At 45.7% G+C, this 22,735-nt stretch overlaps 12 protein-coding genes across 12 annotated transcripts in view; 5 read left to right on the forward strand and 7 right to left on the reverse strand.

Moving 5' to 3' along the window:
- The window catches only part of Hel25E (ATP-dependent RNA helicase 25E), a 219,398-nt gene that overhangs the window by 6,407 nt on the left and 190,256 nt on the right, over window positions 1–22,735 (forward strand). The gene's annotated exons all lie outside the window — the stretch shown is intronic.
- tomb (tombola) lies at window positions 19–859 on the forward strand. Its single transcript, XM_017176551.3, has 2 exons — window positions 19–176; window positions 239–859. Exons 1-2 carry the CDS (start codon window positions 23–25, stop codon window positions 802–804), a joined length of 720 nt encoding a protein of 239 aa, XP_017032040.1. The 5' UTR covers window positions 19–22; the 3' UTR covers window positions 805–859.
- Window positions 799–10,753, reverse strand: Cap-D3 (Chromosome associated protein D3). Its single transcript, XM_017176541.3, has 7 exons — window positions 10,047–10,753; window positions 4,087–4,373; window positions 3,206–4,024; window positions 2,972–3,135; window positions 1,713–2,896; window positions 1,391–1,653; window positions 799–1,311 (listed from the first exon to the last, which is right to left on the reverse strand). Exons 1-7 carry the CDS (start codon window positions 10,750–10,752, stop codon window positions 916–918), a joined length of 3,819 nt encoding a protein of 1,272 aa, XP_017032030.1. The 5' UTR covers window position 10,753; the 3' UTR covers window positions 799–915.
- Coq6 (ubiquinone biosynthesis protein COQ6, mitochondrial) lies at window positions 4,566–6,159 on the forward strand. Its single transcript, XM_017176547.2, has 2 exons — window positions 4,566–4,585; window positions 4,644–6,159. The coding sequence occupies exon 2, from the start codon at window positions 4,653–4,655 to the stop codon at window positions 6,072–6,074; it is 1,422 nt and encodes a 473-aa protein (XP_017032036.1). The 5' UTR covers window positions 4,566–4,585; window positions 4,644–4,652; the 3' UTR covers window positions 6,075–6,159.
- Window positions 6,108–8,727, reverse strand: LOC108081387 (glycosyltransferase 25 family member). Its single transcript, XM_017176543.3, has 2 exons — window positions 8,371–8,727; window positions 6,108–8,311 (listed from the first exon to the last, which is right to left on the reverse strand). Exons 1-2 carry the CDS (start codon window positions 8,574–8,576, stop codon window positions 6,655–6,657), a joined length of 1,863 nt encoding a protein of 620 aa, XP_017032032.1. The 5' UTR covers window positions 8,577–8,727; the 3' UTR covers window positions 6,108–6,654.
- On the reverse strand, window positions 8,981–9,880 carry Cox11 (Cytochrome c oxidase copper chaperone COX11). Its single transcript, XM_017176550.3, has one exon. It carries the CDS (start codon window positions 9,765–9,767, stop codon window positions 9,042–9,044), a length of 726 nt encoding a protein of 241 aa, XP_017032039.1. The 5' UTR covers window positions 9,768–9,880; the 3' UTR covers window positions 8,981–9,041.
- On the reverse strand, window positions 10,841–12,570 carry Elp4 (Elongator complex protein 4). Its single transcript, XM_017176548.3, has one exon. It carries the CDS (start codon window positions 12,302–12,304, stop codon window positions 10,967–10,969), a length of 1,338 nt encoding a protein of 445 aa, XP_017032037.1. The 5' UTR covers window positions 12,305–12,570; the 3' UTR covers window positions 10,841–10,966.
- Vps52 (vacuolar protein sorting 52) lies at window positions 12,883–15,403 on the forward strand. The gene is made up of 7 exons (XM_017176615.3): window positions 12,883–13,119; window positions 13,182–13,783; window positions 13,839–14,054; window positions 14,116–14,271; window positions 14,326–14,444; window positions 14,508–14,628; window positions 14,695–15,403. The coding sequence occupies exons 1-7, from the start codon at window positions 12,975–12,977 to the stop codon at window positions 15,322–15,324; spliced, it is 1,989 nt and encodes a 662-aa protein (XP_017032104.1). The 5' UTR covers window positions 12,883–12,974; the 3' UTR covers window positions 15,325–15,403.
- Window positions 15,319–16,426, reverse strand: cl (thioredoxin domain-containing protein 17 clot). Its single transcript, XM_017176617.3, has 3 exons — window positions 16,140–16,426; window positions 15,971–16,052; window positions 15,319–15,573 (listed from the first exon to the last, which is right to left on the reverse strand). Exons 1-3 carry the CDS (start codon window positions 16,282–16,284, stop codon window positions 15,420–15,422), a joined length of 381 nt encoding a protein of 126 aa, XP_017032106.1. The 5' UTR covers window positions 16,285–16,426; the 3' UTR covers window positions 15,319–15,419.
- On the reverse strand, window positions 16,782–18,552 carry LOC108081434 (zinc finger protein 271-like). Its single transcript, XM_017176616.3, has 2 exons — window positions 18,460–18,552; window positions 16,782–18,402 (listed from the first exon to the last, which is right to left on the reverse strand). The coding sequence occupies exons 1-2, from the start codon at window positions 18,465–18,467 to the stop codon at window positions 17,067–17,069; spliced, it is 1,344 nt and encodes a 447-aa protein (XP_017032105.1). The 5' UTR covers window positions 18,468–18,552; the 3' UTR covers window positions 16,782–17,066.
- Window positions 18,642–19,649, forward strand: LOC108081456 (mitochondrial import inner membrane translocase subunit Tim21). The gene is made up of 3 exons (XM_017176646.3): window positions 18,642–18,839; window positions 18,898–19,316; window positions 19,374–19,649. Exons 1-3 carry the CDS (start codon window positions 18,710–18,712, stop codon window positions 19,548–19,550), a joined length of 726 nt encoding a protein of 241 aa, XP_017032135.1. The 5' UTR covers window positions 18,642–18,709; the 3' UTR covers window positions 19,551–19,649.
- On the reverse strand, window positions 19,690–20,757 carry LOC108081455 (uncharacterized). Its single transcript, XM_017176645.2, has one exon. The coding sequence runs from the start codon at window positions 20,659–20,661 to the stop codon at window positions 19,690–19,692; it is 972 nt and encodes a 323-aa protein (XP_017032134.1). The 5' UTR covers window positions 20,662–20,757.

Genomic DNA, 22,735 nt, shown 5'->3' on the forward strand with positions numbered 1-22,735 from the left:
AAAGAAAAAGCATCCTAGAGACATGTCTCAAACCCCGAAGAGAGCCTCTGCCAAGGGCAAGGGCCGCGCCCAACCGACAGCCAAAGGATGCTGCTGCAAGCGTTCGCAGTGCATCAAAAACTACTGCGATTGCTATCAGTCTATGATGGTTTGCACACAGTTCTGTCGCTGCGTCGGTGAGTTAAATATCCATATCTCCTAAGCTCCATTTAGAATCCCATGACTCTCTCTTAACCAGGCTGCCGGAACACCGAGGAGCGAATGGCCGTGGAGCCGCGCACCCCGTCCAGGAACTCCAATGCCGTGAAGAGGGATCGAGCGGCTGCCATGAGTGCCAAGGCAGCGGCAGCGGCTGCCAAGGAGGGCATCAATATACCAGTGCCGCCGGCTTCCAGCAATTCCATACCCATTACCATTATGCCGGCCCAGCAACCGGCGGCCATTGCACCTATAAATATAATTCGCATGGCTCCGGATGCCTTCAATGTGGTACTTCAACAGGTGTCACCCCAGTTACCCATAATAGGGATGAAAACCATTGAGGTTCCAGCTGCTCCGGATATTGCCAAGGATCTGCCGGTTGCTGAAGTGAAACCAACGGTAATCGAGCCGCCGAACACAAATTTCTATGAAACCCACAACCTCTTTGATCCGCAAATCAATGCTGCACACCTGGTATGCTCCCTCATTCAGGGTTCTGATGCCGAGCAGCTGGGTTTAGAACATGACCAGGTGGGCCGTCTGACCATCATAGAATTTGAGAACTGCTACAAGGAGATCTCTCAAAAAATGTATAAATTGTAATTTTAGAAAAGTCATTTTAGTGAATCGAAAGAATAAAGATATTTACAAAGATAAACTAAGACTTAAATCAGCTTTATTTACAAAACTTCTTAAATAACTCGGTTGAGGAGGCTACCAATCGGGCGGCTGGAAGATCAGCTCCGTAACAAGCATATCGCAGCTGGTTGTCCTTTGTCGTAAACGCGTTCCCGCTGCTGGTGTGGCTTTGTGCCGATCCAGCGGCATCTCATTGTCACTATCACCCTCTTCTGCGGTCTCCTCTTCGTGCTCGTCCTCGTCGCTGTCAGTCAAGCGTCGTCGCTTCTTTTTACCCTCTTTTGGACCCTTTCCAGATCGGTATTTCTGCCAAAAGTGTGCCGGCTGGGCAAAGTCTATGTAATGGGGAAATCTCATGGCCAAAGCCCGGCAAAAATTGTCAAAGGAATGCTTTAGGTCTTTGTTCATTTTGGATTTAAGGTTACGATGGGTTTCTTCTACATAGCGTAGGCAACGTTCCAATTGTTTGAGCTGCAAGCAAAGAGAGAATTGTATGCTTAAATTGTTCCCCAAATTTCCCTCCCTAAAAGAATTTCTTATAAAAACTTACTGGTTCCTCCGAGGAGTCAGTCTTTCTTGCTCTGCCCCTGCCGGGTGCTTTCCCTGTTGAAGTACTTGGTGCTGGCTCGGCTGATGGAGCTGGCGGCGCCTCCACAGGCTCATCCTCTCCATCCTCGTCGCCCTCACCTCGGGTACTCTTCTCTTTGCCTTTGCTTTTGGTGCGAAAGCAAATGCGACGCATAATGAAGAGCATATCCTGGACCACGGCCATGGCGCCAGGAGTGTTGACAAAGGCTTCGTCTTTGGTTTTCTCTGGAAAATCAAATTCAGTTAAATGAAAATACAAATTTAGAAAATTAAAATAGACGCACCTGCCAACAGCTTTAATTGTCCAAAGTAAAGCAGGAGCGTGTTCTCCTCCAACGAGGACATGATGTGATTATATAGCAATCTACGATTCCTTGTCATTTCCTCACCCATTAGCGGTGATCTGTAGTTACCATCCGTTTTCACGCCCCTCAAGCAAGCCAGCCCATTCAAGTCAAAGGGACACTCCCTGAGGCAATGCTCAAACAACTGCTTCTGGTACAGTCTCCTGTAGCGAATGAAAAAAGCATCTGCCTCGCGGGCCACCTCGGCACTCTCGTCCACCAGAGATGCCAGCATGGATACGAGTATAGGGCCCTTTAACTTGATGTTTCCCGACAGGATAATGTCTTTCACACATCGGAAAGTGCGGACTCGGGTCATGGCGAACTTGGAATGTAGTTTGGCCAAAATGCACTTGAAGTTGCTCTCCAAAATCGAAGGGTGCTTCTTGCCCAGATCGTTCAAGACCACCAGGGTGGTATTGATTATCTGCGGCCTGTCGTTCTTGTTTAGGATAAGCCGGTAAAGCTTCGATACCCTGTTGGCCAGGTGACTGTCCCGCAGACTCAGGCGTCCAGATATCACTATCATCCAGTTGGTCATCCGCTCATTCTCCGTATCAAATTGAGATTCACTCAGCTTGGTGCACTCCTGCAGGTACTTGAAAACGAAATCCACAATCCTATTGTCTGCATCAAAGGGCAGCATCACTATGATCTCTGTGTAGGCACCCAACAGACACTGTAGACGTACATGCTCATCCTGAAAGTTCTCGACGCTCGACTGTATGCCCTCGGTTAGATCCTCCAGCAATTTGAGCTGCCAATCCGGGGCTTCGGCATCCAGCGAGGGAGCTTGGCTAAGGGACAGATGATGAATCTGATTTAACAGATTCACGGCCGTGGAGATGAGAGACAACCAAATGTTACCCGTACTGAGGGCTGTCAGAAGACGCTGGAAGAGCTGATTCAACGCCGGTTTCGAGAAGTTCCCCAGACAGCTGATGATAAGCTGGAGAGCGAGCGACTGATTCGACTGCATGTTGTACGAGGAGAGACCATTGAAGATGCCAATCAGAGCATCCATATTGTTGGTGATACGGCTGGACAGGAGGAGTAGCAGTCCCCAGGCATCGGTGGCCATGGAAGTGGACAGATGCGAGATAACAATGTTCACCAGCTTGGGTCTGAGAAATTGGAATTAGAAGTCAAAATCTCAAAAAAAAGACACCTTAACTCTCTTTAACAAGTGCAATGCTTACGTGACAAAGGTCTCCCTCTCCAGCAGAATGGCGAATCTTTCCTGCAGGTAAGCTCTGGGCTGCGTCACTAGCAGGGTACTGATTATGCGCCAGGGCATAAAGTGCTTGGCTTCATTTGAATACTCCAAGGGTTGAATGTTTTTCAGGACTATTCGATCGAAACTCTATGAGGATTGGTTTAATAACCAGGATAAATAATGAGGAAAGTAAAGCTAAAAGAAAAAAATCTCTCACCTGAACGGCCAGCTTTTGCAAGGCCACATCCTCGTCGCTCATGAGGCACGCCCAGATCCGGCAGTAAACGCAAATCAAGGCAAAACAATTGGAAAAGGCCTCCAGCAGGGTTTCAACCATATCCAAAGCCGACTTCCTCACCGAAGACAGTCGATCTACAGCCAGCAAGGAGACTTCCTTCACAAAATTAGTGTTGTATATAATCAGGGGATTGATGAGCACCAATCTCTCCAGCAGAGCAATGCCAGCGGTTCGGGCCAGACCATTATCCGCGGCCAAGAATCTCTGATAAACCAGTTGTGGGATCTTCTTGATCTCCACTTCGATTTCCTCATGCCCCTCAAAACTAAAGGCGTATTGTACTATTCCTGGCTTCTCGAAACGCAGCTCATGCTGCTCCACCGATGGCTCCGTCAGGGCCTCCACATCCGCATCCTCGAACTGGACAAATCGAATGCTTTCATCCAGAATTTTCGTGGTCATGGGAGAGCCCTGTTTAAGCGCCAGAATTAGCACTTGAGACGCCTTCTTGCGCACCGTAAACGTCCTGTCGTTGAGGCAGCGGATGACTTCTGTGAGGAGTGGCACTTCCCTTGGCACCTTGGATACATCGTGCCGGAAAATGCTCCACTGCACCTCGCTCGGTTGCAGCAGAATCCTTTCGATTAGATCCAAGGCACGCGTTTGAATACCCACAGAATCGTCGGCTTTGACAGCTTCCAGGACGTAATCCGCACAGGATTTATTACACTTGGCGAAGAGCACACGATCGTATTTTGCCGCATAGCCAATGGCGACCTTCTCGTCGTTGCCCTTCCACTGCAAGAAAGTTGGATGGAAGGTTTGTGAACATTTCTAGATTAATTTCTGGTTGATTTTACCGCCTTGATGGGATTAGAGACCACACACTCGATGTAGAAATGCAGGATTCGGGTCAGGATTTCAGGGTACTTCTCGATCAGCTGGATAAACCAATCCGAGATGTGTTCTCCGCTCTGCATGGCGCCTCCGCGACGTCCGGCACCGACGCTCTTGGGGCTGTCTGTGTAGACGTGCATGGGAAAGGTCTGGCGCATGATCAGCGTGAGGGTCTCATAGACATCACCATTATGTTCGTTGGCTATTTCCCCAAAAAGCTCAAAGCATTTGGTATGCAGGGCGGGGGCACCTGAAGGAGGGATTTTAAAATGTTTAAATATATAAATTTTCTTTACTATTATACTATTTAATAGTAATTTAATTTTAATTAATTTAATTAAGCTTAAAAATACGTTACAAAAAAAGGTTAAAAAAAAATTAAAAATCCGTGTTACCAGCCCATAAAAAAAGGACTTCGACAACCCTGTCTTTTGATCAGAGCTGGTCACACTCGAACGAACGGCAAGCGAAAATAATTAAATAATTGTGTAAATCAAACTAAAACTATTGTCCATAGCAGCCCGCGCACATGTTGAGCTTTCTGAGGATTCAAGGCGCTGTGGCGTCGGCGGGACAGCTCCGCATCCTGGCCACCAAAACCGCCAGCAATGTGACATCCAGCCGCCGCTGTGAGTCCACCAAGTCGCCGGCTACAGAGCACTTTGATATAATCATTGGCGGCGGTGGACTTGTGGGAACCACTCTGGCCGCCGCCCTGGCCAGGAATGCCACTTTGGCCGACAAGCGGGTGCTGCTGCTGGAGGGAGCTCCTGAGTTCAAAGGATTTGATCCAGCAGGCGCCTACCAGAATCGCGTATCCGCCATCAACAGCAACTCCATCGAGCTGTTCAAGTCCATAGATGCCTGGCCGCACATCGAGGGAGCCCGGTATAAGCCCGTCAAGCAGATGCAGGTGTGGGAGTCCAACACGGAGGCTTTGATACAGTTCCAGCACGACAACTTTGCCAGCGATGTGGCCTGCATCATTGAGAACGATCTCATCCTGGATGCGGTCTATGCGCGCGTTAAGGAGGCTACCAATGTGGAGATCCTGAACAAGGCCAGGATTCAAAGCGTACGCCTGCCCAAGGACAACAGTGCTGCTCTCTCCGAGCTTCAGCTGCAGGACGGACGGAGCTTCTCTTGCGATCTGCTCATCGGAGCGGATGGCGCCAATTCTGTGGTCCGCAAGGAAATGAACGTGGATGTTTTCTCACTGAACTACAACAGAATGGGGCTGGTGGCCACCCTGGAGCTGGGCGAAGACGCCTGCGACAACTCGGTGGCTTGGCAGAGATTCCTGCCCAACGGACCGGTGGCTCTGCTGCCCCTAACCGATCGTCTAAGCTCTCTGGTCTGGAGCACTACGAATGAGCAGGCCAAGAAGTTGCAATCCCTGCCAGCTGATGAATTCGTAGATGCCCTCAACGAAGCCTTCTGCCGGCAGTATCCGCGCGTGGAGCTGGCCGACAAGGCTGTGCAGGCTTTGAACTCCCTGTTCGGCCACAATTCCAGCCAGCACCAAGTGCAGTATCCTCCGAGAGTTATTGGCGTTCAAGACAAATCGCGTGCCACCTTTCCGCTGGGCTTCCTTCATGCCTCCTCCTACGTTTGCAGTGGAGCAGCTCTCGTAGGAGATGCCGCCCATCGAGTGCATCCTTTGGCTGGACAAGGCGTAAATTTGGGATTCAGTGATGTGCGGATTTTGGTGGAATCCCTGGCAGCAGGAGCATATGCAGGATTCAAGCTGGGCGACAAGCAACATCTCATCAAGTACGAACGCAAGTGCCTGGCCAAGAATGTGCCCATCATGCTGGGTGTTCATGGTCTACATACGATCTACTCCACGCAGTTCAGTCCGGTGGTTATGCTCAGGAGTCTGGGTCTGCAACTGACGCAGAATCTGCCGCCCATCAAGAACATGTTCATGCGGGGAGCAATGGGTCAGTAGTGGTTGAACAATGGGGAAATTAAAGCTTAAGTGTTTACAGTTTTCAGAGGAATAAAGTGATTTTATATCGAGGGTTTAAAACCTACTTAATTGGCTATGTCAATGGTATTTATACTAGTTTTAGTCCTTAAGATAAGGTTGGCATTTGGGTTCAAAGGTTATGCAACTTGGATGTTGATTTCAAATGAGTTAATGAAACAGGAACCATGTACATTTACTTTTGACACAGATGAAATTCGTTGTATTATTGCTTTGGATCGAAGTCTGAAAACAAAACCTAAATGAGTTTTTTTCTCACAATAAATCCCTCTGGAATTCGTTTTTTTGTAAAACTTTAAACTCTTCAAGAATTCGTTTTTTGTTAAAATTTTAAACTCTGCTTTTTAGGAACCTTTTACAATATAAAATCTTGAAAAACATTGCACAAAATATTTACCCAAAAAGAACTTAAACTTAAATCTAATTAAATTTAAATCTAATTTAACATTTGTTATTTTGTTTGGTGGCTTTGGGTTTTTTTTTTGGATTTAAGGCACTTTGTGGTATTTGGCAAAATATTACCCCTAGTATGGCATGGAATTTAGAGCTCCTGATGGCTCTTGGTCAGACTTTCGCCTAGCTTCGGTTGCTGCTGATCCACGACGCCTTCCGGCTCCACCTCATTCTGGGCGAAAACCTGCTCGCGATCGCTCTTCAGCCTAGCTTCTCCCTCATCACTCTCCGCCACATTGATTTGCTCCGAGTCTTCGGTGTCGGAAATGTAACCAGAATCCCCTGTATAGTGGATGGGATAAAGCAGAAGAGGAGCAGCACTGAGCGCCACGAGATTCCGTTTGGGAAAGGCCTCCTTCCAGGTTTCGTTGGGATGACGATTAAACATCAGTGGCAGGAACTCGTCGACGGGTATGAGTTTTTCCAGCGGCTTGGCTGCCAGCAGCTTGAGGGCACCCTCCAGAGACAGAACATAGCCCAATGTCCAGTAGGAGTAGCCGGCATGGACGAGGCTATCGGCATCCGTGACCCACGGTTCGCTCTCCTCCTTCAAGCGCTTGCGGCCAAAGTAAATGAGATCGTACTGACCCACGCTTCTGGCCTGATTCACAACCCGGACGGCATTGTGGCGGAAGTACGGCTCAAAGCGTATATCATCCTCCAGGATGAGCACCTCCTTCAAGTCCTTCCGCACCATAGTCACCCAGATGCTGTAGTGGCTGAGGAAGCAGCCAATCTCACCCATAGTCATGGCCCGATGGTGATAGGGATCCTCGTAGCCGGGCAGAAAGCCTACACCCATCTCCTGCAGTCGCTCCTCGGTTAGTTCCTTGCCATCCACAGCCTCAAAGTACTCGGCCTCGATGCCCAGCTCCTCAAAGAGCCGCTCCATCTTCTCACGCCGCTCGGGACGTCTCTTGAGGTTGATCATAAAGATGCGATCCAAAGAGAGCTTTGATTTCTCTGGTTTTTTTACCAGCTCCCTGAAGTAGTCAAGCTCGGGGGGCACAGCGCCCAGATCGGTGACCATGAGGCTTCTGATATTCACCAGCTGCTGGATATCATTATCCAAGGTATCGCCCGGCTCCAGGGGTTGCAGGATATAGCCAAAGTTTATGTCGTTGCAGATGTGTAGGGGAATCCCCGAACTATTGGCGGATATGGCAAACACTATAATGTCATCCGCTGGTCCCTCGTATAGTGGCTCCTGTCCCCTGCTCCGTTGCATCTCCAGCAGCTTGTGCCTGTCGAATGTGAGGTTTCTCGTTCCCCTATAGTTCATGTCCACCATAACAGCAGTGTGCACCATGGGCACTGGAAAGCTGCCCAGTTTCTTCGAGTGATATATCTCCTTGTACTCATCGGTGCGCTTGTAGTAGTACTCCTCCGTCATGCCGCACCAGAAATTCGAGTACAAGCTCTCCGAGAGCAGCATGGGTGCCACAATGGGTAGACGGAGACGGGTTAGCGTTTTCAAAGCCTCCTTGGAGGTGAGAAAGACATCGGCATCGAGGAAAAACACAAAGTCAGCCCAAATATCGCGAGCATAACCGAAAGCCTCCTCTTTCAGGGAGATCAACTGCTTGAAACGCGATGCCGGCCACTCGTATGGGGAGCTCTCGTTGATATAACTCAGCTCGTCCGGCTCCAAAGCGTAATTAACACCGTGATAGAGCTCACCCGTGTGCTCCAGCCACTGCTGCAGCACATCTATGCTGTCGTCATTGCTATGATCGCAGCGCAACCTGAGATGTGGCGGAATTTTAATGCTTAACTCACTGTTTGGCGTAAGCTTGAACCTTACCAAAAGGCAATCCTGTGCTTCGGGTAATCCTGCTGCTCCAGATAGCTCAGGAACATGGGCAGCGTGTGGGCCTTGTTGCGCACTAGCAAAGCTATTAGTATGGTTGGCAGCTCCCTATTATCCTCCTCGGTCTCCTCCACCGATCCCCAAATGCAAACAAAGGCGCTCGCCAGGAGCAGGCCTAAAAACACTTGTCGCTTGTTCATCGCGTCCACGTCATTTGGTTCAGTACATGGCGGGTTAAGGGGGTCAAAAATCACTATCGGAGGCAGCGGAAGCGTCCGCCCAGCGCACTAGATGCCGGAGAATCAGCGTTATCTATTAATAAATTTGGTTCTCCTTCCAGCTCCAGATGCTGAATGCAGAGCCTCTCAAACTGCAACAGCTGTTGTGGCTCTCAAATGTTGCGCGGCATTGGGAGTTATCGATTTATTTTGGTTTGAACTTGTTTATCGAATTGTTTATTTAAGAAATATGATTTTTGTTTGTTTTTAATTAGATTAGTTCTCTCAAATTTGTATTTAAAGCATTTTGCCTTTTCTTTTTAAAGCTGCACAGATATTAAAATCTGGGAAATATTTAATTTATGCATTAAAATCCTTGAGAAACGTACAATATATATAACAAAACATTTATTGCTTCAAAAAAATGATCTCCAAGAACATCTATTCCTACGCCGTGGCTGCATGCGGTTTCGCATAGCTTGGGAAGTTCAATTGCAGGCCTTCCTTGGCCTCAAAGAACGTATAGGACAGGGTGATAGTGTCACAAAACTCCAGCGCCGGATCTGCAGTGATTTCCGGATCAATGTAGAAAAACACGGGCATATCCACCTCCTCGTGGGGGTTAAGTTGCTGCTCCTCGAAGCAAAAGCATTGGATCTTGTTGAAATAGGCACCCGCCTCAAAAGGAATCACATTGTAGGTGCTGATGCCAATTACGGGCTTGTCCGTGGGATTCCGGGCCGTATAAAAGGCCAGCGCTGTTTCTCCTGGTGCCACCTTAATCTCGTACTGTTGGGGCTTGAAGTTCCAGCGCATGGAGGAACCGATGTCGGCGTTGAAGCGGATTTTCAGCACCCGATCCTCCACCTTTGCCATGTGCTCCACCTTCTCGGCGTCATGGCCTTGGGAAGTGGTACCGCCGTAGCTATATGCCTGGCAAAAGATACTATAGAGAGGCACGGCTGCATAGCTTAGTCCAACGATGAGCACTCCGCCGGCTGTTATATAGTATAGTGTGGATTTGGATCGCAGTTTCCGGGCAGCTTCCTCGGGCGAATTTGTGGATTTCATGCGCCAAAATTGTGCAGACTTTTGTACGTTGCTTTGGTGCGGGATGGAGCTCCGGAACAGCTGCTGGCACTGCCCCCGAAGGGCGGAGAGGCTGCGTAGCATCGTCAGCTATTTGTTTATAATATTTACGCACTAACTTTTAGAGATTTTCATTGACTTTCAACTTGTTTGTGTAATCTTGCAAAAGGCGTTTGGTGTGTTTCAGTGTGTACACACCAGGCGGCATCAGCTGTTCGGCAAAAATAAACCGAAAAACTATCGAGTGCTTTATATTCGATTTCCGCAATATTTTTAAAAATAAATGTCTTGAATTAAAACTAAAATAACTCCCTAAATATTTAACCTTTTAATAATAATAATTAGGCAGAAAGTGGTACTCACAGGAATTCTGATAGCCGTGCTTAAAGTTCATGTAGAGAATCTCCATAAGGCAGCGGATGATCCTGTCGCGCGGCTTCAGGTGCTCCTTGAAGTGGACATAGCGAAAGACCAGCTTCAGATCATCGCAGATGGTCAGGAAAAACACCCAGATAGTGTTGGCCCTAACACTCCGGTCGGCATTCTGCTCCAACAGCTTAAAGATCTTGAGAACATGCTCGATCACATCCTCGTCGAAGACGCCATAGCTCTTGGCCCCCGGAATGGTTAGTGTGAGAAGATAGGCGCTCACAGCATTCAGGGCCAGCTGCACATTGATGTATTCGTTGAGCTTCCCCGGTGCCGCCTGCTGCACATGCTCCGGCGCAGTGACCAGGCTGACCAGGGAGTAGATGTACGAGAGATATGCATTTGCTGGCGACACACCGATGATGTTGGCCCAGTTGTCGTGGGTGTTGCTGTAGCTGGCCTGGCTATCGTTCCGCATGGAGCGTATGACTCCCGACAAATCGCGAAGTAACTGTAATTGTGCCTCCTGCTGGGAGAGATTTTGCTTGCACATGTCGAGCGCCCAGAACTTGTGCGCCCGCTGCTTCATCACATCCTCGTCAGCCTCCTCGCCGTACAGCCACTCCTCAACGTCCACCCACTGCAGTTGCGGCACATAGTTCACTTTTAAATCACTAAAAATGCTATTTAACTCGGACATGTTTACATTTTTGGCGCATATCCCCGATAGCCACCAATCAGCTGTGGAACAATCGATAAACGATATATGGAAAAGAGCAGAAGAGCGGTTAGTTTTCAAAATTGGTACAAAATCAGGGCTGATATATTAATGCATTTACTTGGCTTATTATTATGCAATTTAGTTGTTTTTTCGTGGTTACATACGCGAACTTAGTTTCTAATTTCGCTGACAGCTAGAAATCCAGCGAGACCGTGGCATTGGAATTGCTGCTCAGGAGGCGGCCGGCACTGCAGTTATCCGGCTTGGGCGACTCCTGCAGCTCCGGCGGCAGGTGGAACTTCTCAATGATGAACTTCTTGCGCCGCAACTTGAAGGCCAGATCCGTGGTGTCCGGCATGTGGACGGCCAGCGTGTTCAGCGCCGACATCTTGTGCAAATGGAGCAGTCCACTGTACTCCTTGAAGGCCGGGTGCGTCTCCCGCTCGGAACCAGCGAAAGACTCCAGCTCGATGGCATAGTCTACCAGCTGACGGATCTTGGGCACCAGGCTGGCATCGTACTTGGCAATCAGGTGCATCGGCATGGTGATCAGACACACCGAGTTGCAGTTCCGCACGCTGGCCATCAGCAGGGTGAGGAACTTGATTAGGTCCTCGCCAAAGTTCTCATCGTACCACAGGGGCGAGCCCACCGAGGTGAGGCATACGCGGCACAGGTTCTTCTTGGTACCGGCCACAAAGCTCTCGTCGCGCAGCAGCTGCTGGATGTCGTTCAGCAGGCCACCGTATCTTGGATTGTGGAAAACCTGCGGCGGCTCCTGCTGGCTGCCATCCGTCTTTGTGCTGGTGGTGTTGGTAGCGACGCTGCTGGTGTTGTTATTGTTAATGTTATTGTTGTTGTTGGCGGCGATCCCCTCCTCCTGGGCTGAGGCCTTCTCCTCGGTAGCGGCGCCGGTTTCTTCTGCGGCGAGGGTGGGAATGGGTGGGGCATCCTCTGTGGGCTGCTGCTCCAGTGACGGGGAGCTGCTCTTGGAGAACTCCTCGGCAATGACAATGTCCGGCTCCTTGTGGCTGTCGTCCCACATGGTGGTGTTGGCATAGTACAGCATCATCGAGTCCATCTGCTCCATCAGGTTGAAGTGGTGCCCGATCTTGGCAGTGGCATGCTCGGAATTCACCAGCGGCAGATCGTTGTAGCGCCAGGCAATTCGCAATCCATTTTCGGCACCTCCACTGCCTGCCTGTTCCTCGCGCTGCTCCACCTCAGTCTCCAGATCGGTCAGCGGACGCGGCAGGCGGCGCAGCATCTCCGCCGGGATGTCATCGAGGCTGCCCAGAAAGATCTCATGCTTGGAGAGCACGCCCTCGGCCAGAAAGTACTTGGCCAGCACCTTGGCGTGGGTCATGAAGCGGTCCTCCTCGACCAGGCAGATGGAGCCCATGGGCAGGCCGCCGCCAATGACCACGTCCAAGTAGGGATTGCCACTGGAGGTGATCACCTGTGCCGTGTGCGGGGAGGTGCGGGTGCCGCGGATTGGCTTCTGCACGGTGCGCTTGCGGAAACTAGTCATGTTGGTCGCCGCCGATGTCGGTATCGCTCTTCTGGCTCTCGGCTAGTCTCCCTGAATTGGCTAACCTTATTTTCTCGGCGCTTTTCCCTTCGTCTTCTCAGTGTTTCCCTTTTTTCTGCGCTAGAACGCGTAAACTTCTATTTCCGACACACACTCGGTATCGATACCGATACCCCGCTCTCACAGCTGTTTATTTGCAAACGTGGGGGATTAGTGGTGGGGAAAAAGCTTAGTATCGGTTAGAACGGATCTGGCTATATTCAATTATATTAAATTTAAATTATTAAAGAAACAGCTTGCGCCAGGCATACCTCATAACAAATATAAGCTTGTGGAACAATAAGTTATTTGAGCCATATTTACAGATATATTTTAGATTACAATCTAAATAAAAGAAATTTAAAAAAAATTACAGGCGCATGTTTTATACATTTTAAACATTTTATTTTATTTTTCCTTAAAAAATAAAAAGCTTTGTTATAATTCCTAATAGCTTTTATTTTTGTAGCTAGTTTTGATAATAATATAATGACAACACTGGCATTCACCGTTATGGTCAATCAGAGCTTCCACATACCGATAAAAAAACAGCTGTTTTTGCGTTTTGATGACATACGTTGAGAAAAATTGGGAAAAACAATTGAAAAACTGCCACTAAAATCGCCTCACAATGGCCGAGGTAACGACGCCGCAGATGACGGAACAGCTGGACAACGAGGAGGTGAGGGAAATCCTGAAGAACACAACAGATCTGCGCCAGTATTCGCGACAGATTGAAAAGGAGTTCAAGGAGGTGGAGAACAAGTCCATTGAGGGTAAATGGGACACTGCTATAATCCATATTTAAATGAAAACTAAATTATATATTGAAATCCAGACTATATAGCCGAATCCCAGAATATTGCCAATCTGCACAATCAGATAAACGATTGCGACGACGTCTTGGAACGAATGGAGAATATGCTGATGAGCTTCCAGAGCGTTTTGAACAACATAAGCACGGAGATCACGCAGTTGCAAAGGAAATCCGTGTCCATGTCCCTACAACTAACCAACCGGCAGTCGGTGAAGGCCCAGTTGTCACAGTTTATTGAGGACATGGCCGTATCCGAGGAGATGATCAATATAATCATGGAAACTCCAGTTACCGAAAGAGATTTCAGTAGCCAATTGAATGTGTTGAATCATAAGTTGTCGCTGGTGAAGGAGCTTAGCTTCAAGGAGTCCAAATCCACCAGCGATGTGAGCGATGTACTGCAGAAACTCCGACTAAAGGCCATGTCCAAGATTAGGGCGTATCTTTTAGAGCAGATTTACAAGTTCCGCAAGCCCATGACCAACTACCAGATACCCCAGAATGCCATGCTGAAGCACAAGTTCTTCTTCGAGTTTATCCTGTCCAACGAGCGGCACGTAGCCCAGGAAATATGCAGCGAATATATCGATACGATGAGCAAGATCTACTACAGTTATTTTAAGGTTTGCTGAAAGGAATGTATATTGTGAATATATATTTTATAGATTTTATTTGCAGAGTTACTCTACCCGCTTGACGAGTCTCAAATTTGAGGAATCCTGCACAAAAGATGATCTAATGGGCATCGAAGACAATGCCTCCAAGGGTTTATTTTCCAAGACCACAAGTCTGAAGCACAAGAGCACCATCTTCACCATTGGCAAGAGGGGAGATATACTTAACCAGCAGCTGGAGGCGCCCATCATAGTTCCCCATGCACAGCTTAAGAATAGGGTAAGATTTGTGGACTTTTGTTTTACAATTTAAATACATTCTTACTCAATTAATGTTGCAGTACACAGTGGAAGCCCTGTTCCGTTCGGAGCAATACGCCCTTGTGGATAATGCCTGTCGAGAGTATCTGTTTGTCACCGAATTTTTCATGGTCCGCGGCAGCCAGGCCCAAGATTTGTTTAATCAAATAATGGGCAAAACTTTAACTCTAATGATTGTAAGTCAAAGATAGCAGAATGTGTGAAATACTATATCTATATATTATATCTAGAAAAATCTGGAAACCTCCATACACGACTGCTACGACACCATAGCCATGTTCCTGTGCATTCATCTCATATTCCGCTACCAATTGATGTGCCACAAGCGTTGCGTGCCCGCTTTGGATAAGTAAGTTATTATATACTTTTGGGTTGCCTAATTCTTATAATTATAAGCCTTCATCGTAAACAGATATTGGGACTCCCTTCAGTCTGTGATTTGGCCACGTTTGGAGCTGGTATTCCGCCTAAATATTCAGAGCATACACGACTGTGATCCCACAAAGTTTAACAAGGAATTGGGGCCACATTATGTAAGTTGTAAAGACAGGTTTTTTCCAGAATTTAAGCAAATATAATGCATTGTCATTCCCTTTCAGATAACCCGACGCTATGCAGAGTTCAGTGCTGCAATCGTGGGTATCTCCGAGCACTTTCCCAATGAGCTTGTCAGCCGGTTGCTCCTGGAACTCCAAAACGAAGTGGAATGCTTTATACTTCGCATGGCGGCCATATTCCCAACGCGTAAGGATCAGCTCATTTACCTGATAAACAACTACGACCTGGTTTTGGGCGTCTTGATGGAGCACACCCGCGACAATTCCAAGGAGGCGGAGGCCTTCAGGGAGCAACTCAACGCCCGCAGTGCCGAATATGTGGAGGAAATATTGGCTCCACACTTTGGCGGTATTATACAGTTTGTAAAGGAATGCGAGCATTTCTTCGAGAAGGAGCAGATGGATGAACTGAGGAAACAGGAGCGAAGAAGTCTGGCCTTGGTGGCCAGCTTTTCGGCCAACTGGAAGAAATCCCTAGAGGAGCTGAACAGAGAGGTGCTCCTGTCGTTTCCCTCGCTGCTGACGGGCTCCCAACTCCTGCAACTGGCTCTGGCCAGTTTGGTGCAATATTATCATCGCTTCCACAAGCTGCTCACGCCCAATGCCCGCGCCCAGCTGACCAACATCCATGTAGTGATGGTGGAGATCAAGAAATACAAGAGCAACTACTGAGGGACGATTTAATTAATTCTGATGTATTCCAACTTGACTTCGACTTGATTTCCAAAATATATTTAGGCATAAGTGTAGACGACAGGCACAGCAACTTAGTCCTCATCCTCGAACATCATCTCCACGAGATCCTGGTTGGAGCAGCGCTCGCCATCCAGGCGCTGCGGCTGCTTCCAGCGCAGCAGAGTGGGCAAAAAGATCAGATGCGTGTTGGGATCCTTGCGGAAGGGGCAGTTCAAATCCTTCCAGCTAAAAAACAGGGTAAGAACAAGAGTTATTTTATGCTTGACAATGGTTAAATGATAAGAGAACTCAAGAGCATCGTAAAGCCTGCTCGGTCATTTATCGGTCGTTGTTTGATGTGTTTTTGCTTATCAAGAATGTTCTCGATGTGTAAACGAGCAGTTGGATGGTTATTTCAACACAAACAGCTGAGGTGGAATGACTAGCTTCATAAAACCGGATTTTTGGTTATTAAGTAAACTAATTGTTTTTCATTTAAATGGGAAAAAGGGGGAAAAAAGCTTTTCATTCATTAAAACCTTGAAATATTCTTTGATGTATACAAATACAATACCATTATTAATTCCCTAGGGAACAAGTACTCAACCGCAGCTGTGTCATAAATATATAATAAACTACTCACTAGCTCCTCTCGCCCACATCCACATGAACGAAATGTGAGTTGCCGGGGGCCTTCTTCAGGGCGTCGTGTATCACCGGTTCCGCTGCAAACGGATTGCATTAGGTGGGCGTTGGGGGAAAACTGATAGCCAGCGGTTAACCGCATTGGTGTCACTATATGTATATCTCACCCTTTACACAGTAGGGGCACCAACTCTGGCCATTCTCGTCCTTGCCGCCGCTAAAGAGTACGTGGACCGCCTCATTGCCGTTCTCCAGCTCCTCCATCTTCTTGGAAAACTCCTCGTAACCTTTGACGTTGTGTGTCACCACCATGATATTGCTGAGTTTAGGACCTACCGCGAAATAGCGTCTAAATAAACGACCGACGAGCGCCGTGATTGACAAGTTTCTGTTTCGTTTCTAAAGTGAATTATCACCAAGTTTTTAGTTTTATCACCGAGTGACGTTCCGAACCAAAAGTAACTAGTTCTCAGCAGTGATGACAAAATTTAAAAGCTTAAAGAGCTTTTGAGAAAAAGCTAGAAAAAATAACTATAATCAGAAAACGATTTTTAGTGAATTTGATATTTTTCTAAACAATTTTAGAAATAAATCAATTAAGATAGAAAAGGCGAATAATTTAAATTCTATATGGATCATATTTTTAATTTCCAGGCTCTACTACAAACAAGAAAATCGAAAATCCATACCTTTTTAATTTGGCGAACTTTTCAAGTCTGCTAAACTTGAATAACTTCCATAACCGGAGGCTCACTCGCCAAGGGTGCCTTGGAATTGCCTAGAAATCATATTTGAACAATTCATCTTACAAGTTCTTTGGCCAGAACATTTTCTTGTAGTTACTGTTATACAGCAGATTAGCAAATTAACAGTATTATTTTAATATATTTTATGTACAAACGTATAGAGCAGCAGATATTAAAAAAAATGCAAAATACCAAAATACATAATCAACATGCATAAAAACAAATTAAGATCACTCCAAGGTTGTTCTTCTGTGTTTCTGACGGATGTTTTGCCTAAGGGTTCCGGTTGACTTTGAACACTGGTAAGGTTTTTCTCTCTTATGTGGGTTCGGATTTCTAGCAGATGGTTCATTTGAAATGTCGTTCTCCAATGTGGATCTGCAGGTGTTTCTGAAGAGTTCCTTTTTGTCCAAAAGATTTCTCACAGTGGGTGCACTTGAAGGGTCTTTCTCCAGTGTGGGTTTTCAGGTGTAGCTGAAGAGAGCTTTTTTGTGTAAAAGACTTTTTGCAATCTGAACACTTGTAGGGTCGTTCTCCAGTATGTTTTCTGATGTGTATTTTAAGAGCGCTACTTTGTACAAAAGATTTCTCACAGTGGGTGCACTTGAAGGGTCTTTCTCCAGTGTGGCTCCTCAGGTGTAGCTGAAGAAGGCAGTTTTGTGCAAATGACTTCTCGCAATCTGAACACTTGTAGGGTCGTTCTCCAGTATGTCTTCTGATGTGTATCTTGAGAGATCCGATTTGTGAAAAAGACTGCTCGCAATGCGGACACTTGTAGGGTCGTTCTCCTGTATGGCTACGAATGTGTTGCCTAAGGTTTTCTGTTCGTGCAAAGGAATTTTCGCAGTGGGTGCACTTGTAAGGACGTTCTCCTGTGTGGATTCTCATATGTTGCTTGTAGCCTTCGAGCCGTACAAAAGACTTTTGACAATAGGAACATGTGTAAGGTCGTTCTCCCGTGTGTAATCGGATGTGAATCTGAAGAGATTTTAATTGTGTAAAAGATTTCGGACAGTCAGAACATTTATAGGGCCGTTCTCCTGTGTGGGATCGGATGTGTCGCTCCATATCTGAATAATTTTTAAAAGGCTTCTGGCAATGTGGACACTTGTGCCGTTCCCGAATATTTTTTAGGGTATGTTCCGCCTTCTCCTCGTGGCCAAGAGTATCACCAAAACGCTGATCATCTGCTTGAAAGGAATCATGGGACTCTTCTATTTTTACTTGGATGTCGACCTGATGCTCACAATCCAAAATATGGAGGGGATCTTCCTCAAATACATCTTCTTCAATAGGCTCGTTCTTCACTTGACCCTGGAACTCGTCTGCTTCAGACTCGATATCTTCATTTTTCAGTTCGCAATGAACCTTTACAGCTTCCGTGCTTTCGACGTTTGATTTTTTGCAAATTTCGGCTTTTAGAAGGTCCTTCTCTTCCTTGATATCTCTTTTAATCTGGCAGAAGGCCCGGTGGCTGGTCTCGTAAAGTTGTTTTATTTCATAGGCATTGGTCGCATCTTCTTTACAAGGCAAACAAATACTTTTGGGGAAGGCATCCCCCCTAGAAACGTTAAATCCAGTACACTGGGTTATCATATCCGCTATGGAAATCCTTTTGTCTGGGATGCCATCAAAGATATTAACCAAGGCTTCCGAGGTTTCAAGGCAAACTCGGCAGATTTGCCTGAAAATTAGTTATTAAAAGGCTATTTTTCAAAGGGATATTACTATTCTTGCTTACACTTTCATTTTATTACGCTTTTTAAGCTTTTTTTTAACTGTATTCCAAATTTTGTTTACAAAATTGCTTGTTTTGGTTTTCGTTGAACGCAGTATGACCGCTTTTCGCACGTGAAAAATACCATGAAACCGAAATGTGACGTTATCGATAAACGATAGCTTTATTGTAATCGCCAGGTACAGCTGATTGGAACACTTTTTTTCATAAAGTGCATTTATTTGTTTGCAGCAAACTAATTTGAGCTGAGGCAATGTCACGGCTGGCTTTATTGCGTAATTTGGTGTGCCAGCGACAAAAGCTGCTTTGCAATAACTCGGCGCAACTAAAATGCGCAGCCTTGATGCACTGGACCCCGCCATTGCGGCAAGAAAAAACGCGGGGTTTGTACTTTTCTAACATTGCAAGAAATAACAAACCTTATTGGATTTACTTATTCAGAATCTGGTGGCGGTGGCGGTGCACTCCAGCAGTCTCAGGACAACGCACAGGTCTCCACCGATGTGCGTCCCATCGGCGAAAAGATCAAAGAGAACACGAAGACGGCCAGCTATACGGCCATTATTGTGGCCGGCTTGGGTGTCACCTGCGTGATGTTTTTCGCCATATTCCGGGAGCTCTTCTCCAGCGAGAGTCCCAATAACATATATGCTGATGCCCTGAGCCGCGTGATCGAGGATCCGCGGGTGCAAGACGCAATCGGGGCGCCCATCAAGGGATTCGGCGAAACTTCGCGCCGCGGACGCCGGCAGCATGTGGCGCACTCCAGTTACGAGCGCAATGGCAAGCCGCACATGCGGATGCAGTTCTATGTGCAGGGACTGAGAAACAAGGCAACGGTTCAACTGGAGTCCAGGAGGGTAAGGACTCTTACACTGTTATATATTTCTTTTTGTTAAATAACTGCCCTGTCTTAGGCTCGCTGTGGCAAACTGGAATACCGATACTTATTTGTGCAATTAGACCACTATCCCCACACCACCATTATTTTGGAGGATAATCGCGCCTTTGATCCCACCCCCGAGCCCGCGTCCTCGTCCGCTACTCCCTCCTTTGGCAACCTGGCCCTGATGTCCAACAGCCAAGACAAATAAGGGAGGGGAACGCCCCCTTTTCTGAACTTAAATTTTCTGTACATTTGTTATATTTATTATTTGACTGACAATGAATTTGCATTGGGAATCACTCGCCAATCGAGAAGTTGTCCATCTCCAGGATGGCACCCGATTCGTGTCAGTATAGCTTCTTCCAGGGTATGATCTCCCACGAGCGTAGGATGTGTCGACCGAAGAGAAAGTCCTTCAGCTTGTTCATGATGTAAAACGAGATGCCAAAGAAGGAGGCAAAGTACAACCAAAACTGGCCGAGACGCTCCCAAATGCTGAGATGATAGCGAGCGGGCACTTGGAGCACATCCAGTTCCAGTTCCACGACAAGGCCAGGCTCCAACCGGGGTGGAGTAGGTCTGTAGTAAGTCTCCTGCACCGACAGTTGGAAATAGGCAGGATTGGCCTTCACCTGGGCTAGCAGCGATTCCATTTTGTACTGGCCAATGTCGGCAGTGCTGGCATTTGTGTCGATATGCACCTGTCGAAACTGCGTCTTGATGTTGCGCCCCGGAAAGGGGCAGGTGAACTCTACGTACTGCTTCAGCTGCAGCTCGCCCTTCAGCTGGATGTGCCCGTTGTTTAGGCGAGCGGCTAGCGGAATCTGTAGCTGGTGGGCCAGCACGGAGGGCGGCGAGAGATCACACTTGTGCTGCAGCTGAGCTTCAAAGAAGACCAGCAAATTGAAGCTAACCAGGCGAGCGGGATCCTGCAGCTCCAATTGAAAATGCGCCCGGTCCGTCACCGTGTCATAGTCCACATCCTCGGTCCAATATCTGGTGGCACTGCAGCTATTGGTATAGCCACCCATTTGGGCATTAAAATCGCTGAAGCTGCTGCAAGCCACTGCCAGTTCCTGCTCGCCATCCTCCTCAGCCGTGCCCACGAATATGTACTGATAGCTGAACTCCACATTGGGCTGCTCGTACAGGACTCTCGACTCAGAGATCCCAGAGTATGGGCTCAGCAGGGAGACCAGCAAGACGGGTATCATCACGGACAGGGCTATGAAAGCCAGGACTATAAGCGAGGCGAAGGAGCACAGCGAGTTTTTGTACACGATCGCCGTGTTGGTCGTATGCAGCGGAATAAATCTCATTTTGATTTTCTTAGCAAGTTAAAAAGGCACACCTGCTCCTCGACACTTGTCAACTGAATGTTGTGAAAACACACATTTGTGAGCTACGTTGCCAGGCAACCTGTAAATTGGGTGAAAGGTAAGAAAATCTACTAAACTCATTATAAATAAGAAAATACAGTAGATCTACTAAAATTTAAAATTAATCCAAAAAATGACTGTTTTTAATGTTAATGTTTAATGTTAGTCACAATCTCCTCCAGAATTTAAATAATCTTGGCAGTCTCCGTAATAGAATTATCGTGCATCTGCCGAAGCTTCATGTATTTATCCAGATTTTTGGAAAAACATGATAATACAACAAAACAATAAAATAATTTAAATATATACATTTTTTGTGGTTTTTTTTTTTCATTTATAGCTTACAGAAGGAACCTGGGGAGGCGATCCTTTAATTCTTTCGGTAGTATATTTACTGTAAATAAATGGGTGCAAAACTTTGATAAGTAAAACTAGTTTTAAAACATGGTTCGCGTCTGTGCCTTTATTTTTTTTGCACTGCTTACATTTTTCCTAATTTTAACTAAAGTGTATTTAAATTTCGGTAAGTATATTAAAAAATAAATATAATTTTTTCAATTTTAAATTTCAAAATTCATAAGAGTAAAAACGCTATTTAGGGGGGACTTAAATATACTGCTTAACTTCTTTCTGATTTGCTTTTTAATTATATGCTTTTCAGTGGTGAACAAAATAAAAAAAAAATAACTAAAGTGCATTTTAATAAAATTATTATTTTATTCAATTTTAAATTTCAAAATTCAAAAGAAAAAAGTCGTTGCTTAGGGGCACCTAAATCTTTATTATTTATTTATTTATAGAAATCACTCCATAAAATGTTTTACAATTATTTGTAATTGGGGCTTACTTTAAAAGGGAAAATATTTAGAATTTATTAGTATTTATTTATTATTATATTATATTTTATTACATTCAAAACAAAAAAAAGTGTACCTTAATTCACATATTTCTTTTTAATTATCTTTTTTCAGTATTGGTTAATGAAAATAAAGTGTAAACTAAACTGAAGTGCTTATAAATTTCGGTAAGTCAAATTTACAAAATTTTTAATTCAATTTTGTATTTAAATATGAAAAAGAAAAAAGTTGTTGTTAAGGGAAACCTAAATGATTATTAATCTGTTTTTGGAAACAATTTCATTTCATATTTTACATTTATTTAGTTGGTATTTTAGTTTTCTTAGAAATTGAAATTATTTCTGATTTCTTAATATTTATTTACTAATATATTTCAATCGAAATAGACTCTCCGCATTAAGTGAACCTTAATTCGCTTTCTCCTCCCTGTAGACACAAGGTGCTCCTCCAATCGCTTTATTAGTAACTGCCTGGGTCTTCTGTCTCGGGATTGAATAACCCATCCTCCCAGCCCCGGCCAATACACATCCGTTTTGGCTTTAAGCCGATATTGCAAAAGTATTGATTGCACATAATTATAGGATTTCGATTCGGTGCCCACAAAGCTCTGAGGTGAAAAGTGAGCCTTTTTGAGGGCAGCAAAAAGGGGGGAAATATGTACGAAAATAAAGAACGGTCGCATAACTTGACCAACATTTGCTCATAATTAAGACTGCCAACTGGTTTTGAGCCTAAAAAAAAAACCTTTCGTGCGTACCGCGTAAAAATCGGAAGTTGCAGCTTTGCATTTAATGCGCTTATTTTAAAGAGTGTTGAAAGCGAGGCACTAAAAAAGAAACAAAAAAGAATATACTATACGTACATAATTGCACTGGCGAAAGATGAGAGCGGCGAGAGAAAAGAAAGAAAATTATTAAATTTAATGAGGAAGTTAATGCAATACCTGACACCGTTACCAGGAGAATTCCAAAGCGTTTATTCGGATTTTAGCGAAGACTATACAGCTTTTGAAGAAGAAACTGCGACGAATTCTTATTTTAAAAATGAATACTATATTTTGAAATACAGAAAAGTCTTATATTTTTAAGTTTAGATTTTAAAAATATAAATAAAATTATTAAAATCAGCAAAACCCTTTCACAAACTTTAAAATCTTT

Source organism: Drosophila kikkawai, chromosome 2L, assembly GCF_030179895.1.
Source record: "Drosophila kikkawai strain 14028-0561.14 chromosome 2L, DkikHiC1v2, whole genome shotgun sequence".
Taxonomy (NCBI): Eukaryota; Metazoa; Arthropoda; class Insecta; order Diptera; family Drosophilidae; genus Drosophila; species Drosophila kikkawai.

Bases quoted from the DNA above. Each gene is read 5' to 3' on its own strand.
- tomb (XM_017176551.3), top strand. From the start codon at position 23: ATGTCTCAAACCCCGAAGAGAGCCTCTGCCAAGGGCAAGGGCCGCGCC. The intron at 177-238 runs GTGAGTTAAATA...TCTCTTAACCAG, and splicing joins ACAGTTCTGTCGCTGCGTCG to GCTGCCGGAACACCGAGGAG.
- Coq6 (XM_017176547.2), top strand. From the start codon at position 4,653: ATGTTGAGCTTTCTGAGGATTCAAGGCGCTGTGGCGTCGGCGGGACAG.
- LOC108081387 (XM_017176543.3), bottom strand. From the start codon at position 8,576: ATGAACAAGCGACAAGTGTTTTTAGGCCTGCTCCTGGCGAGCGCCTTT. The intron at 8,312-8,370 runs GTAAGGTTCAAG...GCCACATCTCAG, and splicing joins AAGCACAGGATTGCCTTTTG to GTTGCGCTGCGATCATAGCA.
- Cox11 (XM_017176550.3), bottom strand. From the start codon at position 9,767: ATGCTACGCAGCCTCTCCGCCCTTCGGGGGCAGTGCCAGCAGCTGTTC.
- Cap-D3 (XM_017176541.3), bottom strand. From the start codon at position 10,752: ATGTCCGAGTTAAATAGCATTTTTAGTGATTTAAAAGTGAACTATGTG. The intron at 3,136-3,205 runs GTGAGAGATTTT...CAATCCTCATAG, and splicing joins TGCAAAAGCTGGCCGTTCAG to AGTTTCGATCGAATAGTCCT. The intron at 1,654-1,712 runs GTGCGTCTATTT...TTGATTTTCCAG, and splicing joins ACAATTAAAGCTGTTGGCAG to AGAAAACCAAAGACGAAGCC.
- Elp4 (XM_017176548.3), bottom strand. From the start codon at position 12,304: ATGACTAGTTTCCGCAAGCGCACCGTGCAGAAGCCAATCCGCGGCACC.
- Vps52 (XM_017176615.3), top strand. From the start codon at position 12,975: ATGGCCGAGGTAACGACGCCGCAGATGACGGAACAGCTGGACAACGAG. The intron at 14,055-14,115 runs GTAAGATTTGTG...TTAATGTTGCAG, and splicing joins ATGCACAGCTTAAGAATAGG to TACACAGTGGAAGCCCTGTT. The intron at 14,445-14,507 runs GTAAGTTATTAT...CATCGTAAACAG, and splicing joins TGCGTGCCCGCTTTGGATAA to ATATTGGGACTCCCTTCAGT.
- cl (XM_017176617.3), bottom strand. From the start codon at position 16,284: ATGGTGGTGACACACAACGTCAAAGGTTACGAGGAGTTTTCCAAGAAG. The intron at 16,053-16,139 runs GTGAGATATACA...ATCCGTTTGCAG, and splicing joins GTGCCCCTACTGTGTAAAGG to CGGAACCGGTGATACACGAC. The intron at 15,574-15,970 runs GTGAGTAGTTTA...CCTGTTTTTTAG, and splicing joins GATGTGGGCGAGAGGAGCTA to CTGGAAGGATTTGAACTGCC.
- LOC108081456 (XM_017176646.3), top strand. From the start codon at position 18,710: ATGTCACGGCTGGCTTTATTGCGTAATTTGGTGTGCCAGCGACAAAAG. The intron at 18,840-18,897 runs GTTTGTACTTTT...TTACTTATTCAG, and splicing joins GCGGCAAGAAAAAACGCGGG to AATCTGGTGGCGGTGGCGGT. The intron at 19,317-19,373 runs GTAAGGACTCTT...GCCCTGTCTTAG, and splicing joins TTCAACTGGAGTCCAGGAGG to GCTCGCTGTGGCAAACTGGA.
- LOC108081455 (XM_017176645.2), bottom strand. From the start codon at position 20,661: ATGAGATTTATTCCGCTGCATACGACCAACACGGCGATCGTGTACAAA.